Genomic DNA, 16930 nt, shown 5'->3' with positions numbered 1-16930 from the left:
ACAGCCTTGAATAGTGACTGTGTGCGCTGAATACCTCCAGGTCAGCAGGTGTAAATGTGATGTTGCATGTGTGTACATCTGTTTGTTCTGTAATTGCTTAAATAGGGGCTGGAAAGGTGCGATAATAAAAGATAGAATGCCAGTGATAAATAAAAGGCAAGTTCCACAATACAATAGTCACAATGTTCCACTTATGTATATGATTGAAAATAACGTACCAGGTTAATGGTAAATTGTAACCCTTGTTACGATGTAATAACAGAGCACAGGTAATTAATAGTCAATAGTAATAACTGGACCAGTAACAGAAGACACTAAACTTTTAAGAGCCAATATTTTGAACATCAATAATGACACAGACTACAATGGTTTGTATGTTTGTGGCCACTTGTTATTTCAAGCTGAAGGTCAACATGTAATACAACAGCTTTTTTTTTGGAAAGAACAATGTATGAAAAATAACAAACTAAAATAATAAAGCCGGCAAAATAAAACAAAAGATACCCTTTGTTCCCAAAGTTAGTCCTTATTGCGTTGGGGCCCTTTTTCCGACCAATTGTCAGTGTATCACTGTCTATTTTAGTCCTACCGCACGGTCTGTGAGAAAGGAGAAACCAAGGAACCCTGCACGCATCTCAGGTTCAATACCAGTGGTTCGGTTCGGCTCGCCACCCAGTTCACACTGGGAATCTCTGGGTCTAGGGATCTGAAGCCTTGCAGGAGTCCAGCAGGAAGTACTGGCTGCGTCCCCTTTTTCTTTATGGTATCACCAAAAACCTGACCGCTGAGTCAAAGTATGAACGAGGTTTACAGCATTTCACCTCGGCAGACCCGCGAAAATCATCCGGCCTCTCACGCTGCTTTACAATCCAACGGATGGCAAAAGATTTTATTTTCTCTATGTCCCATCAGCACTCGAGGTAGCCAGCATAGGCTGTTTTTTAAAACAGGAAGTTATAACAGGAAGCGGAACTGCAGCCGATCACCTGGGACTAGTGGGGTTCATTGATTTGTTATGTGGGGATCTTGTCATACTGAGCCCTTCACTGCTGCTTGGAAAATACAATGTTGGCTGTGTTTCTCCCTTTATGCACATAGTTTCATGATTTTAAACAACTTTCAACAGATGTAGTCATTTATATGAGTTATTTGAATGATATTTACTCCAAATGTTATTTCTATACCAACACTTTTTAATAGTTCTTCGTATTATTATTTTCTTAATGTATATAATCACCCTAAATTAATTATTTGTTTGTTTCAAAATAAAATGAATTGTTTTAAAAGGGATAATTCTAATATTATAGGGTGTCATTTTAAAGCCTGGGCTACACTCTCCCCTCCTGAACTCATGTACGTCCCTGTACATGGCAGTGATCAAATATGTTTTATCTGAGAAGGCAGGACAGGGGAATGTAGGGAGTTTTCAGCTTCACTCAAAGCACCTGCTAGTGCTGTGGTCAGTCCATGAAAGAACGATTTAACCACTGTGACAAAGGGGTTTCCAAGTTCAGCATAATCAAGTCGCCTTGACGGTTGACGATTCCTCTCTGATCTTCTGACAGAGGTATCTGTTCCTGTTCGTCTCTCCGTCTCCTCTTTAGTTTCTGTCTCTATTTCATCCGACCCGTCCTCTCCTTTCTCCTCTTCACTCTCTGACATGTCAGAGAGCACTGGAAGCTGTTCATTCCAGATGTCATCAACATTATCAGGTAAGTTTTCTTTTTCCCCAAGGCATACACTTTCGGGTTGGTCTGTTTCATGTATTTGTTCGGTTAGAATTACTCTTTCAGTAGATAGGTACTCAGTGTCACCCTGACGGCTGGTAGGTTTGTCAAGTGTCAGGGGACTGTCTGGTGTACATTCGGACATATCAGGTTGTTTGTCAATTTCGGGAGTGTAATCAGCATTCTGAGCATTCACTGGGCTCTCGACAGAACATACATCTGGAGGTTCAGTATGCTGTGTATCTTGTTCGTTAGACATAGGTGGATCAGGCAGTACTGGGCTCTCATGCACTGCAGGGACCTGAGCTTTTGGGGGTTGGTTGAAACAGTAGACTGGAATGAGCTCATCGTCCTCCTCCTCCGAGGAACAATCGGCATCTACAGCAGGATTTGCACGAGTTGCTGGTCTGCGCTTTGCAGGTTGCTGAACAGGTTCAATGCTCTCCTCTGTAGGTAAGTATCCACATGGGAGGAGTAAGTCCCTATGCAGTGTCCTTAAAGGACCATCCTTGTTTTCGGGTTTAACCGTATAGACAGGAAGGGTGCCTGCTCTGCTCACCACTACATGGACAATCGACTCCCATTTGTCTGAGATCTTATGCTTCCCCCGGATGCGGACATTCCTGATCAGTACTCGGTCTCCAGCTTCCAAGTCTGAAGCAGTCACGCGCCTGTCAAACCGTGTTTTGTTCTTGTGTGCTGTCTTTGCAGCGTTATCCATGGCTATTTTGTAGCTTTCCTCGAGCCGTGACTTAAGGTTTTGCACATACTCGGAATGTGATGTGTGTTGGCTGCCACACACTGGTAATCCAAATGCCAGATCAACCGGCAGGCGAGGCTGGCGCCCGAACATTAATTCGTATGGTGTGAAACCTGTCACGTCATTCCTGGTGCAATTATAAGCGTGGACTAGGGGTTTTACAAAATCACGCCAACGAGACTTCTCTTGGTTCTGAAGGGTGCCTAGCATGTCTAGTAAGGTGCGATTAAATCGCTCAACAGGGTTGCCCCTAGGGTGGTATGGGGTTGTCCTTACTTTTTGTATGCCAGCCACTTGACAGAGCTCTTTTATCATGCGAGATTCGAAATCTGGCCCCTGGTCGCTATGTAGCTTTTCTGGCATGCCGTAGTGCACCATAAAGTTCTCCCACAGACACTTTGCCACTGTGCGTGCCTTCTGGTTAGGTGTAGGAATGGCAACCGCAAATTTGGTAAAGTGATCCGTGATCACAAGGATGTCTTTGGTCCCACTTTTATCAGGTTCAAGAGAGAGAAAGTCCATACAAAGGAGTTCAAGGGGCCTAGTGGTGTTAATATTGACCAAGGGCGCCGCTCTCTCAGGTGGTGCCTTCCTCCGCACGCATCTGCCACATGTCCTCACCTTCCTCTCCACATCCACAGCCATCCTCGGCCAGTAGAATCGGGACCTTACGAGATCCATTGTACGGTCCACTCCCATGTGACCCATATGGTCATGCAGGCTGGTCAGAACTGTGTCACGGAGCTCAGCTGGGAGCACAAGTTGGTAGGTTGTTTTGGGACCCTCTTGACGACGTCTGTACAAGACATTATTCAAGAGCTCAAGGCGATTTAGCTCTCGGAGCAGGAGTGGGAGGTCAGGGAGTTGATTCCGCAAGGTGGGGGGTGGTGTGTCCCCATACTCGATTTGGGAAATGACATGCCTTATACATTGGTCTGCCCGTTGTTTATCTATCAGCTCTGCTTCAGATAGATGGGGAATGAGTGGCAATCCTCCGAATTGACCCTCTTGCTCATAGCTGTCGGGCACAGCATTAGCAGAGATGGCAAGACATTCAACTAGGGCAACATTATCAGCGCTACTTTCATCATCATTGACACTGTAGATAAGCTGCCTTTCACAGATGGCTTGCACGACTGCTTGATCAACTGCGTCAATGTTTTCTGGATCAGAGAGGTGATCTCGGGTGAACTGGAGAATGCGTTCCCTCTCTTTCTGGGATTTGAGGTCATTCTCCAACTTTCCATGCGGCCTACGGGACAAGCCGTCCGCATCACCGTTCTGCTTCCCAGGCCGGTAAAGAAGTTTGAATGAGAATGTGGACAGTGCCGCCAGCCATCTATAGCTTGTCGCATCCAGTTTTGCTGAGGTCAGTATATAAGTCAGTGGGTTGTTATCAGTAACAACGGTGAAATGGTTACCATATAGGTAATCACTGAACTTTTCGGTGACTGACCACTTTAGCGCTAAGAATTCTAATTTATGCGCTGGGTAGCGACTTTCACTACAGGACAGCCCTCTGCTCGCGTAGCCAATAACTCGGAGCTGACCCTCTTGCTCCTGATACAGGACAGCACCAAGCCCGGTGGTACTGGCGTCAGTGTGGAGCACATAGGGCTTCTGGGGATCCGCAAAACCCAGCACAGGTGCGGTGGTAAGTTTGCTGATGACAGTCTCGAATGCTTGCTGGCAAGCAGGGGACCATCGTTCCCCAAAGAGCTCCTTTGGATTGTGGTACTGTTCTGATTTCTGTTTCATCTTCGCCTTCTTTTGAGAAGGTGGGTAACCCGAAGTTAGATCATGAAGGGGCTTCACGATACTGGAATAACCTTTAACAAACCTCCTATAGTACCCAGCAAACCCAAGGAAGGATCTTAATTCTTGCAAGTTCTGGGGAATTGGCCAAGTCTTAAGGGCAGAGATCTTCTCTGGATCGGTTTGTACTCCATTCCTGGACACCACATGGCCAAGGTAACGGACTGACGTCTGAAAGAAGACACACTTTTCCGGGGACAGTTTCAGACCAAACTCTTTGAGACGAGAGAGCACCTTTATCAACTTCTCCTCATGTTCCTCTAGGGTTCTGGAGAACACAATCAAGTCGTCGAGGAAGACCAACACATCCTTTAAATGCATGTCTCCCATGCACTTTTCCATTAATCTTTGAAATGTGCTCGGAGCATTCGTCACTCCCTGAGGCATGCGATTGAACTCCCAAAACCCGAGAGGGCACACAAAAGCAGTTTTTGGTTTGTCTGCCTCCTCAACCTCTATCTGATAGAACCCTGATTTTAAATCGAGGACAGAGAACCACTGGGAGCCATTGAGAGCACAGAACGTGTCCTCGAGTTTGGGGAGAGAATATGCATCCTTGATGGTCTGGAGATTGAGACGCCTGTAATCTATGCACAAGCGGACCTGGCCATTTTTTTTCCTGACCACCACAATTGGTGACGAGAATGGTGACTCCGACTCTCTGATGACTCCTGCATCAAGAAGCTCTTGGATGTGTTTCCGAACTGCCTCAAGGTCTTGCGGGTGGATTGGTCGAGGGCGCAGTTTGAAGGGAGTTTCATCTGAGAGCTTTATGTGATGCGTTACCTTATCTGTTCGGCCAAAGTCCGAGTCGTGTTGCGCAAACACATCAGGCATGTTGTTGAGTTGCCGAGTGATGCGTTCTTTCCACTCAGGTGGGACTGGGGACTCGCCAAAGTTAAAGCTTAGAGCAGGCTTTTGGGAGAGCTTTGTCTCTGGTGACCCTCGGAGTGGCTCAGGTGCCTTGGCCACACTGTGCTCCTTTAACAATATGGTCTGGTAAGTACAGATCTGTGTGTAGCCCAGGCTCTAAAATGACACCCTGTAATATTAGAATTATCCCTTTAAAATAATTCATCTTAATTGAGAAGTTAATAATTCATTGAAAAGTCGTTAAAATCCTTGAAAACAATTCATTTTATTTTGAAACAAACAAATAATTAATTTAGGGTGATTATATACATTAAGAAAATAATAATACGAAGAACTATTAAAAAGTGTTGGTATAGAAATAACATTTGGAGTAAATATCATTCAAATAACTCATATAAATGACTACATCTGTTGAAAGTTGTTTAAAATCATGAAACTATGTGCATAAAAGGAGAAACACAGCCAACATTGTATTTTCCAAGCAGCAGTGAAGGGCTCAGTATGACAAGATCCCCAAATAACAAATCAATGAACCCCACTAGTCCCAGGTGATCAGCTGCAGTTCCGCTTCCTGTTATAACTTCCTGTTTTAAAAAACAACCTATGCTGGCTACCTCGAGTGCTGATGGGACATAGAGAAAATAAAATCTTTTGCCATCCGTTGGGTAAGAACTAAAAATGATCTTCTAAACGAAGTAATATTAATTCTAGATGATGTTAAACAGCTGCTGACCGCCATACTGTTGCATTTAAGATTGTAAAGCAGCGTGAGAGGCCGGATGATTTCGCGGGTCTGCCGAGGTGAAATGCTGTAAACCTCGTTCATACTTTGACTCAGCGGTGAGTGAAAACACTATAAAACCTGTTAAGATGACTGTAAGGCAGCTGATATTTATGTTAATTGGCGCTGATAGCCATTAAAAGGTGCTAATAGTGCTCTATCTGAGACTGTGTTTTGTGATGCTAATAGCGTGTTAACTTGAGCCTAGCCACTTAGCTGGCATGATTATTTGGTGTTACGTGCAATTTATGTTTATTTTATGTTTATAGTAATTAAAGAGGTTAATATTTAGTGCAATCTCTCACTGTTACCGGTGCAAGGAGAGACAATTAAGCACGTTAAGCCTTAATGCCTCATGTTACTATTAATGTTTGCTGCATTTGATGCAATTTTGACCAAATTAAAGGGGTACTCCACAGTATTTTATTTTATTTTTGTGAAATGTACTTTTGTCAGTTACTTGTGTAACCACATAATTTTGAGTATTTGTAGATGGTTATTAATGTGTAATTGAACATGATTATAACTAGCACTTTGAATGTATTTATAGTTACACAACTACAAATGAACACTTGAAACTAAAGATATATTTTTGTTGTACAACTAAACCTTTTTGAGAACATGATTGAACTAATTAATACAAAATATTATTATTAATTGGTAATAATTCATGGGAGATTAGAAAATGAACATGATTTATGCAGACAGTATGAATGTAATGAGATATTTGGATCTCATCTGGCCTGTCTCTAGGTCAGGTTTTTGGTGATACCATAAAGAAAAAGGGGACGCAGCCAGAACTTCCTGCTGGACTCCTGCAAGGCTTCAGATCCCTAGACCTAGAGATTCCCAGTGTGAACTGGGTGGCGAGCCGAACCGAACCACTGGTATTGAACCTGAGATGCGTGCAGGGTTCCTTGGTTTCTCCTTTCTCACGGACCGTGTGGTAGGACTAAAATAGACGGTGACACACTGACATTTGGTCAGAAAAAAGGCCCCAACGCAATAAGGACTAACTTTGGGAACAAAGGGTATCTTTTGTTTTATTTTGCCGGCTTTATTATTTTAGTTTGTTATTTTTCATACATTGTTCTTTCCAAAAAAAACTGTTGTATTACATGTTGACCTTCAGCTTGAAATAACAAGTGGCCACAAACATACAAACCATTGTAGTCTGTGTCATTATTGATGTTCAAAATATTGGCTCTTAAAAGCTTAGTGTCTTCTGTTACTGGTCCAGTTATTACTATTGACTATTACTTACCTGTGCTCTGTTATTACATCGTAACAAGGGTTACATGTGCTATTGTGCACTTTGCAGGAATGGCAATATCATGATCGGACTCATTACAGATCACAACTGGTAGCTTATTGGGACGCCGCTGGGGAAGATCAATCAGGGCAGCTTTAACAAGCAAACCACCTGGCAAGGAGGATGAAGATGGGTGTTCGATAAGAACGGACTTCTCGCTCTGGAACCCGTTCATTGGAGCAACTCCTTCCAGTACAACAGTTTCACCAGCTGGAATGATTTGGGAGCTCTTCCCATGTAGCCTCACTACACCGCAGGGCTCGATGTCGTTTGCCCGCTTGTGTCTCACCTCAAGTACTTTAAGGACTGCTCTGTAACCGTGCGGGGTAGGCTGATGTGTCATTCCAGTTTTGGAATAGATGTCATAGAGCACATCAAGGGTATTAGTGCCTATAAGCACAAGGGGCTCTGTGACGGCTTCAAAGTCAGGTATGACTAGGGCAAGTGTGTTTACATCAACTGATGCCCCCACAAGTTCTTTTGGGAAAGTTACAGCCAACTCAACATAGCCCAAATAGGGGACGGACTGCCCCGCTGCCCCCTCTACCTCTAGGAGGTTGAATAATGGCTTGATCTCTTGCTCTGAAAGATGTTGTCTGTAGAACGACTGAGGAATGGTTGTTACTTGTGAACCTGTGTCAAGCAGGCAGTTGACTGCTTCGTCTTTTATGGTCACTCGAGCCGTACTCTTGGTGCCAACCAACCGCTTGGGAAGCCGGAAAGGTGGGTTTTGATACACATGTTCCAGGCTGGAACAGGATTGGGCTTTGACTCTTGCAGCTGGGGGTTTGTTTACATCTGGGGGACGTTGTTGACTCTCCTCAGCCCCTGTTTGTCCCGCAACAGGGCCTGTTACTCGTTTAAAGGCGGGCTGGGACCATTTTGTGTTTCCCACCTGTGCTGCTTTTCCTCAAACTGCTTCCTCTTTTCAGCTACTAAAGCTGGGTTTGCTGTGCTGGTGCAAGATGGAGCAATGTGTCCATCTTCCCCGCAGTTAAAGCAGTACCCGGGTTTGGGTTTGTTTGCCGGGTTCTTTTTGATCGGTTCTCGCATGTCTGTCTTGGCATCATCTGGCCCTGATACTCTACTCTGAAACTTCCCAGCTGCTCCCTTGTTGCCACCTCCCTTTGTCCTTTTCGATTGCATGAATGAGGTTAGTTGACTCTGTAGACTAACCACCTGTTTCCTCAAGTCCTCAATAGCACTGAGGCCGATCTCATGACTCTCCTCTGGCACACAGGCACATGCACCATGGAACTGCAACTGGGCTTTCTGCTTTGTAGCACCCATATGTTTTTTCATACGACTGGCTTTCGCTTGCTGTTTGTCTTCTTCAGAGCGTATCATTAGCAAGAGATCTGAAAATGTGGGTGGACTACTTTTCTTTTGTTCGAGTTGCAGGGTGTTGAGCAAGGCATTATCCCAACACCCCCTGCAGAACTGCTTAAGAAGGTGTCTGTCTACTTCCTCGTGTGCAACACCGCCCCTTTTTATCACAAGGTTTAAAACTAGCTGCAGCCGATGGAGGTAAGCGGAGGGCCTCTCACCCAGATCTTGGAGGGTGTTCAGGAATCGAGCGAAAAGTTCCTCCCCATCTTCCACAGTGCCAAAAGCTGAGTCTAGTAGCTGTAGATAGGCTGAAGGGGGTGACTCAGGCCGTAGCCCTTTGACAACGTCAGCTGCGGGCGGGAGCAAGCTCTCAAAGATCTTTCTGGATATTTGCAGGGGGGACATGCTGGAATCAGTTTGGAGCAGCTCAATATGTGAGCGCCAAGTATCATAGTCGGTTTCATTATTAGGTCTGGGGGCCTTTCCAGAGAAGGAGCGGAGTCTCACTGGGGATTGCACTTGTGGGACAGCATCCTGTCTCCGTACGATGTGCTCAACCACGACCTTCTGGACTTCAGGTGGATTCATATCACTTAACGAAAGGGATGGTAATCTCTTTTCATTTGTGAGTAGGGCAGAGTCAGTGGCACCTAAGCCATTATTGCTTGGTGATATATCTGAGAATGAGATGAGAGGCTGTTGCTCAGGGCCCAGAGGTGAAGGTATGAAGACAGTGGGCTCAGCAGGTGTGGGGGGAGAGCCCTCAGCTCGGGGTTGCATAGCTTCAACATCTTCACCTATCTGAGACATCATTTCTTTCAGCACCTCACCATAATCTTTACCACTCTGCTTAGCCAGCTCCTTGAGCTCAGCCAGATATGTCTTGGTAACATTGCTGCCGATCTTAGTAGTGTACACACTGCTTAGTAACTTTACTTCATAGGCAATGGGGGGATTGCTATGTACTGTGTACGTAAGCGGCAAGTGAGGTTCTAAGCCTTCCAAGGCTGAACCACTCGAGTACTCAACGATCAGGTTTTGGTAGAGTTCGTCTGATAGATCATCAACAACAAGGGATCTCTCAATTTTGCCATACTTCTTTAGATAGTTAATTACCTGTTCATCTTGATCAGCTATCTGTGTCAGACCATTAACAATAACTGTATTTGGGATTTTAACACCAGACCTTTGTACAAAGTCCATATTGGACATGATTTCAGTATTGATATTCAAATTAATTGGCTCCTGGCTGGCTCGCCAATTCTGTAACCCTTGTTACGATGTAATAACAGAGCACAGGTAATTAATAGTCAATAGTAATAACTGGACCAGTAACAGAAGACACTAAACTTTTAAGAGCCAATATTTTGAACATCAATAATGACACAGACTACAATGGTTTGTATGTTTGTGGCCACTTGTTATTTCAAGCTGAAGGTCAACATGTAATACAACAGCTTTTTTTTGGAAAGAACAATGTATGAAAAATAACAAACTAAAATAATAAAGCCGGCAAAATAAAACAAAAGATACCCTTTGTTCCCAAAGTTAGTCCTTATTGCGTTGGGGCCCTTTTTCCGACCAATTGTCAGTGTATCACTGTCTATTTTAGTCCTACCGCACGGTCTGTGAGAAAGGAGAAACCAAGGAACCCTGCACGCATCTCAGGTTCAATACCAGTGGTTCGGTTCGGCTCGCCACCCAGTTCACACTGGGAATCTCTGGGTCTAGGGATCTGAAGCCTTGCAGGAGTCCAGCAGGAAGTACTGGCTGCGTCCCCTTTTTCTTTATGGTATCACCAAAAACCTGACCGCTGAGTCAAAGTATGAACGAGGTTTACAGCATTTCACCTCGGCAGACCCGCGAAAATCATCCGGCCTCTCACGCTGCTTTACAATCCAACGGATGGCAAAAGATTTTATTTTCTCTATGTCCCATCAGCACTCGAGGTAGCCAGCATAGGCTGTTTTTTAAAACAGGAAGTTATAACAGGAAGCGGAACTGCAGCCGATCACCTGGGACTAGTGGGGTTCATTGATTTGTTATGTGGGGATCTTGTCATACTGAGCCCTTCACTGCTGCTTGGAAAATACAATGTTGGCTGTGTTTCTCCCTTTATGCACATAGTTTCATGATTTTAAACAACTTTCAACAGATGTAGTCATTTATATGAATTATTTGAATGATATTTACTCCAAATGTTATTTCTATACCAACACTTTTTAATAGTTCTTCGTATTATTATTTTCTTAATGTATATAATCACCCTAAATTAATTATTTGTTTGTTTCAAAATAAAATGAATTGTTTTAAAAGGGATAATTCTAATATTATAGGGTGTCATTTTAAAGCCTGGGCTACAAAATACATCCATAACATACATTTCTTGTCATTATGTGTGTAGTCGATGGAGATGACATCTGTCGTGAAAACAACAAGCAGCTCAGGAAGCTTCTTTTGTTCACACTTTATGGTGAAATTTTCCTTATTTCAGTCAATGTTTTGTTATTACCAGTGATGTGAACTTAAAGAGTATATATAATGCACATTTCCAGATCAATATTCATATTCTGGGGTTACTACTATAATATCTTTGCATGATTTACAGTTTAAAACACTTTTTATTTATCTTACACTGGCCCTTAATGCAGCCCCTCAGTTCAGCCTCTGTCTGAAACAGGCTGTTTAAGCTCCTGTCTCTGCCCTCCCAGTGAGCCCACTCTGTTCTGATTGGTTAGCCTCCAGAAGCTGCCCTTCTCCTGAGGCTACGTAAACAAACATTTCGCTTCTTTTCCTCATTTATTTACTCAAAACATAAACTTCTCAGTGACATCCCTACATGTTTGAGCTGAATCCGATCCAAAATATGCAAGCGGACAACTTGAACAGCCCATGGAACAACCTCAAGGCTCATTTATGCTCAACGTTAAACACGGGTATGGATGGAGCCTTCTGTCCATACTCTGCATTCATTTCGTCCATGTTTGTGCACATTTTCTTAAAGCTTACAGATACGGATTAGACGGAGCAGTACCACCGGAAATCGTTGGGGCAAACGGAGTGGGGATGCAGCTGGTGAATCCACCAATTCTTCAGCATCTGGGATGCATCAACGTATATATTAATCACCGAACAACAGAGACCAATTACCCAAATAACGACATGATAAGTATCTTGTTTAACATTGTGGTACTTGGAAAACAGCGGGATGTTTCTTCAATACAGCACCATATGCTATGCTGACTGCAATGAGTGGATGGATAACTACATTCAGGCCTATTATATTTTGAGTACTATATAATGAGCACTTAAAAAAACTGCAGATCTTGTGTTTATTCTTTGAAAGATAATTTACTTTTTATGTTTTGGTATTTCAAAGATATAGCGTATAATGTGGTGTTTTGTCCACCTGCTTTGATTTAAACTTTATAGAAATATTTACTAAAAAGACATTTTTGAAAAATATACACATAGAGAGAGAAAGAGAGAGAGTGCAAGAATAACAAAACCCAAGCCAACTGACCAACCTCAATTACTAACATTGGTAATATGATGACAGATGAGGTCATTTGACACCTGGTTGTTAATAAATGATTCATGTTTTTATTGACTACTTTGTAAATAAATATGAATTGCACAAAAAACAACTTGGCACCTATTGATTCACACTGCCAATGCCTTGCATGTGGCTTCTCTGTTGTTCTAGCCACCAGAACATGATGGGGAGGCCAGTACTTGAAGTTTGTCAATTATCTTCTTCACCTGCATCAAGCTCAGGTACATTATCATCCTCTGGTGTGGCAAGCCCTCCTCCTCCTCCTCCTCCTCCTCCACCTAGGGCATCATCACATGAGAAAAAAGAGAGAGAAGCTAGGAACCAAATCCATTTGACAATGCATCACTCCGAAGGCTGGAAGAAATTCGCAAGGAGACATTGGCAAACAAAAATGTATGCAACTTTCATGACCAACCTAAACACGTAAGCTTCCTGAAGCTAATGCCAAGCGGCTAGTAAAAGAAATATTGCAACTGATGCTTTATCAGTAAATGATAATGAATGAATGAATGAATGAATTAAAAGAGTGCAATAAAACAAGCCACAATACACTATACCATAACAGACTTCAAAACCTGATAAAATTGTGAGAATAGATATATTGTCTTCATTTTTAAGACAATATGTGCATTCCTTTGTACTGTAGTGTTTTTTTTTTCTTTCTTGTCCACCAAAATCTGAGGTACACTGACCTGAATATGGTGGCATCAGGTTCACCTTCTGTGGAAATGCTTCATCACCCACAACGACAGGTGGAGTGATTATCTCAGTCCAGGCAGGGGAGCTGTGGGTGGAAGATGAAGCTTGCCCTGGATGAGCTGGGATCCAAAGCGGCTTCTCGAGAAGACTCCAGCATCACTCTCTCTGCCATAAGCGCCAATATTGACGTATCTGAATTTGTACCTTGCATCACAGACTGCCATCAAGATAAAACTAAAGAAACTTAAGTAGTTATATAAACTACCGCCACTGTTGGCTGGTGCTCTCACTCTGATATGTTTACCATCTATAGCCCCGAAGCAGTTGGGATAATTTCACAGCTCCCTCCTGATTACATCCCACTGTTCTTCCTCTGAAAAGGCCACAAACTCATCCCTGAGCCCAATCACATACAGCATGGCACACCTCCCTGACAATGCAGCTCACAGTTGCAGAACCCAGCTTGTAACTTGCTGCCAAAGCTTGCTGGCTGATCCCTGAAGTGAGAAAGCGGATGGTGACAGCTAGTCGCTCAGCCTCACTCACAGGCGCATGGTGTGAATTCCCATGCTTGATGTGATGGTTCACCTGGCAAAGCAAGTTATCGAATGCCCCGGCGGACATCTGAAAGTATTGGAAAACTGCCTCCGCTTTTGCCTCTTTCTTAACAGGTACCTTGTAATGACCTTCTCCACTGTCGCCATGTTTGTTGTCCGAAACTTGTGACTCCGACTCTAGTGGATGTATTGCTCAACATCCATGCCAACATAAAGGATGCATGGAAGTTTGTGGACAGTGATGGTTACATCGTTTGAAATGGACGCATTTATTTTCGTACATAAAGGGAGCATAAATGAGCCCTTAGAAACAAAGACAATGGAACTGACTGTCATTCGTAGGCATGTGCGAACAATCTGACGTCTTACCGATGGAGAAGTAGAGGTAACTTGCAAATAGAGAATTCATTAAGTTCACACATAAGTTCACCTCAAGTTTTGGAACTTTGACTATTTTTAGCATAGACATCCGACATTTTAACAGTATATAAATGACAGAAAATCGCAAAAAGCATGCTATGTCCCCATAAAGAAAAACATGGTTGCAACATTTCCTCATTTTACAAGTTGTCGAGGACTGCACGACATTGAAGTGACTGGCTTTTGAAATATTGAGGGCTGTTCAGGATCCACTGGATATGTGCCATCATGTTTAGAGGATACTTTTAGAGGATTAAGACAGGTCTTTTCAACCTGCTATACTGTTCTGTTTTTGGTCTTGGAAAAATGGACTCTGAAGTAGGTGTCCTCTGGTTTGGGAAACAGCTTTGGAGGGACGACGTAGTTCCCGTGAGCAGTTACAACTTAGGTAAGAGCACCAAATAGGGAAACTTGGACAAAATCTAAAGGTCTTATTATGTAGTTTTTATTGTGTTAATTAACATTGAAAATGATGGTCTTATTTGTGCTGAAGTTTAATAAGGTACTGTTACAGAGGAGAGGAATGTCTCCACTGAGCCACGAATCTGAATTTACCTGTTGATGATCTGCTGCTGGAGGGGAGGACGACATCACAAGTCATGCCACCATGTGCATTGACTGATGATCTTTAAAAGATAAGGTCTGAGGAAAGATGACATCATGCAAATACTTCTCCTTTCACACTCTGTCATCTGTAAAACACGCGTCAGTTGTCCAGTAAACCTGTTCTGTCAGTTTTGCATACTGCCCAGATGACCTGATTTAGTTATTTTACTATCTACATAACTGACGAGGAACTTATCTTTCTTGTGTCTTGGGTGTGTTAATCTATCTGGTATCTTCATGCGGCTATAGCTACTAAATTTCATTTCAATTTTATTGTCTTTGATAAGTATACAGGGGATAGGAAAAGAAGGGAGGTGATCACACTGCTGTGACAGTTTTATGATGCTCTGTCTCTATGGAGTAGCTGGTTGGGTCAACTGCTCTGAAAGCCTTTTCAATAATTTGTGAGGTGCACCTGTTATTTTGTCACAGCTGAAATTAAAGGCTTGAAAATTATATGATACACTAGAGAAGGCTTTTAGGTTAAAATGCACTCATTTACCAAAAAACATCATACTTTCTGTGGTGACTGCTTTGTAAAATAAAATGAGAAAAAAAAAAACCTGACCATTGGGTTACTTTGCTCCACAACGTGTTGATTTCAACATGAGTCAGTTTATGTCTTTCTATTATTTCGCCTGCTCACTTCTCCCACAAAAATGTAAATTTAAGAGAAAGCTGCATTGACCAACGGCAGATCTGTCTTTTTTTTGTCATGGCCACGTCTCCTCCTTCACATGAGGAGGAGGAAGGAAGGCAGGTCTTATAATACACTTCCCTGCTTCAAGGGAAACAGCTGCACATTGTCACTGGAAATGGATAGGTTGGGTTTGTGATATTGTGTAATTTCAGTCTTTTTTCCTACCTACATATTAGGATGAAAGTCAGGATATATTCTTAGGCATCTGTGTGCAGTTTAAAGTTAAGCTTAACCTATGAGTAAGCTGCAGTTTAGCTCTTTCCTGGATATCCACAAGATAAAGACATTTGTCTCAAAAAATTCCAATTAAATGTCAGATAAACTTCTTGTTTGTATGCATAAACAACCACATTTTCTTGTGTTCAACCATACAATGACAGCATATGTTTATAGTTTATATTTCTAAAATAAGAATTCCAATCTATAATTTAACTGTTAAATTGCTGTAGGTTCTTGTGAAAATGTTAAATAGCTGGTTTTAAGGTTAAAACCCTAAGTGTCAAGAAACAAGTCCTTTAAATTAAACGACAAAATATGTTGTTTGTAATTGCCCTCCAGAAAGACACACATCTGTTTTCTGGTCTGACACGACCACAGCAGGACAACATTATTCTATCAGTGCCTTCAAAAACTGTTACAACATCAAAGTTGCAAAGTTTTTTTCTGATCTTACAAAAATACACTGTTAAGTTTGGGCACAAAAATGACTTTGGTTAAGGTTAGAGAAAGATCATGGTTTGGGTTAAAAGAACTACTTGGTTATGGTTATTGCACAATCATGGCTTGAAAAAAAAAGTTCACTGTAAGAAATGGGAAATGAACAGCTCCCGTGTCACAGTCAATCATTTCGTTGACCCCTTCAACCACCTGCACCTCCTTCTCCTGTGACTTTCTGGCTCTATAACAACATTATCCTACTTTCTCCTCTGTTCCCGATGGACAACAGTCATAATTCCTCCAGCCATTGGAGGTTCATTATTCCATATAACCCTGAATGAATAAATATAGCATCCATGAGGAAAGAGGAAAAATAAGAAAATTCTGTGGAAATTGAACAATTGATTTTTTCTATGTAAATGAAGTTCCTCAGATAGTTGGGAATCCAATTTTCCAGAAAAGGATTTTGGACCAGTAAAGCTCACTGCCTTTGCATTTACCTTTCTCTTTCTCCCTTTTGACAAACAGGGCTAAACAGCATGTTGGGGCCGACCCTTTGTAAACAGGCTGTGGGTCTGGTCAAGGCTGCAGGAGCCTGTTAGAAGAAGGACAGGCCGGGGAGACAACTGAGGTTGTTTGCCATCAGGTGTGTGTGAAGATATCTCCAAACATTTGGACCCTGGAGATAACAGCATGCCAGAGGAGGCAGAGAGACAGACAGAGATGAGTGTATTTCCCCAGGACCACCTAAGCCGCCTAATCAAGATATGACTCCACTGCATGTGTTTGTGTGTGTTTGAGAGAGAGAGAGAGTGAAAGAGAGAGAGAGAGACAGACAGACGGAGAGAGTGTGTGTTTCTGTGTGTCTGTGCCTGAGATAAAAGGCTATGAATCAGAGGTTTCCCTCATCCTGATCCCCTATAGCAGGTGAAGCTAGATGCACGTGCCTGTGTGTGTGTGTGTGTGTGTGTGTGTGTGTGCGCGCGCACGCGTGTGTCAGACAACTGGGAGGCTACTCCCACAGCCCCCATCACACCACCTAGACCATGGAGACCAGACCTGCACAGGAGTAATGAGCAGTGCGCTGTTATGTCTGTGTCACTCAGTACGTGTGTGTGTGTGTGTGTGTGTGTGTGTG

At 42.9% G+C, this 16930-nt stretch overlaps 1 protein-coding gene and 1 long non-coding RNA gene across 3 annotated transcripts; both read right to left on the bottom strand.

The window, feature by feature from the left end:
• Window positions 1-369: 369 nt before the first annotated feature.
• On the bottom strand, window positions 370-7264 carry LOC121887433 (retrovirus-related Pol polyprotein from transposon 412). The gene is made up of 2 exons (XM_042398197.1): window positions 7255-7264; window positions 370-5313 (listed from the first exon to the last, which is right to left on the bottom strand). The coding sequence occupies exon 2, from the start codon at window positions 5137-5139 to the stop codon at window positions 1378-1380; it is 3762 nt and encodes a 1253-aa protein (XP_042254131.1). The 5' UTR covers window positions 5140-5313; window positions 7255-7264; the 3' UTR covers window positions 370-1377.
• Window positions 7265-12177: 4913 nt separating this feature from the next.
• On the bottom strand, window positions 12178-16273 carry LOC121887434. 2 transcript variants are annotated; one of them, XR_006092967.1, is made up of 2 exons: window positions 12846-16273; window positions 12178-12431 (listed from the first exon to the last, which is right to left on the bottom strand). It is a non-coding gene; the product is annotated as an uncharacterized LOC121887434 (long non-coding RNA). The 2 variants fall into 2 exon arrangements; XR_006092968.1 differs by having other exon boundaries at window positions 12178-12419.
• Between the last annotated feature and the right edge of the window lie 657 nt (window positions 16274-16930).

This window comes from Thunnus maccoyii, chromosome 20, assembly GCF_910596095.1.
Source record: "Thunnus maccoyii chromosome 20, fThuMac1.1, whole genome shotgun sequence".
In the NCBI taxonomy this organism is placed as follows: Eukaryota; Metazoa; Chordata; class Actinopteri; order Scombriformes; family Scombridae; genus Thunnus; species Thunnus maccoyii.
This window is presented reverse-complemented; position numbering and strand designations above follow the sequence as displayed.

What these genes read in the sequence shown, in the direction of transcription:
- LOC121887433 (XM_042398197.1), bottom strand. Translation starts at nt 5,139, where the DNA reads ATGCCTGATGTGTTTGCGCAACACGACTCGGACTTTGGCCGAACAGAT.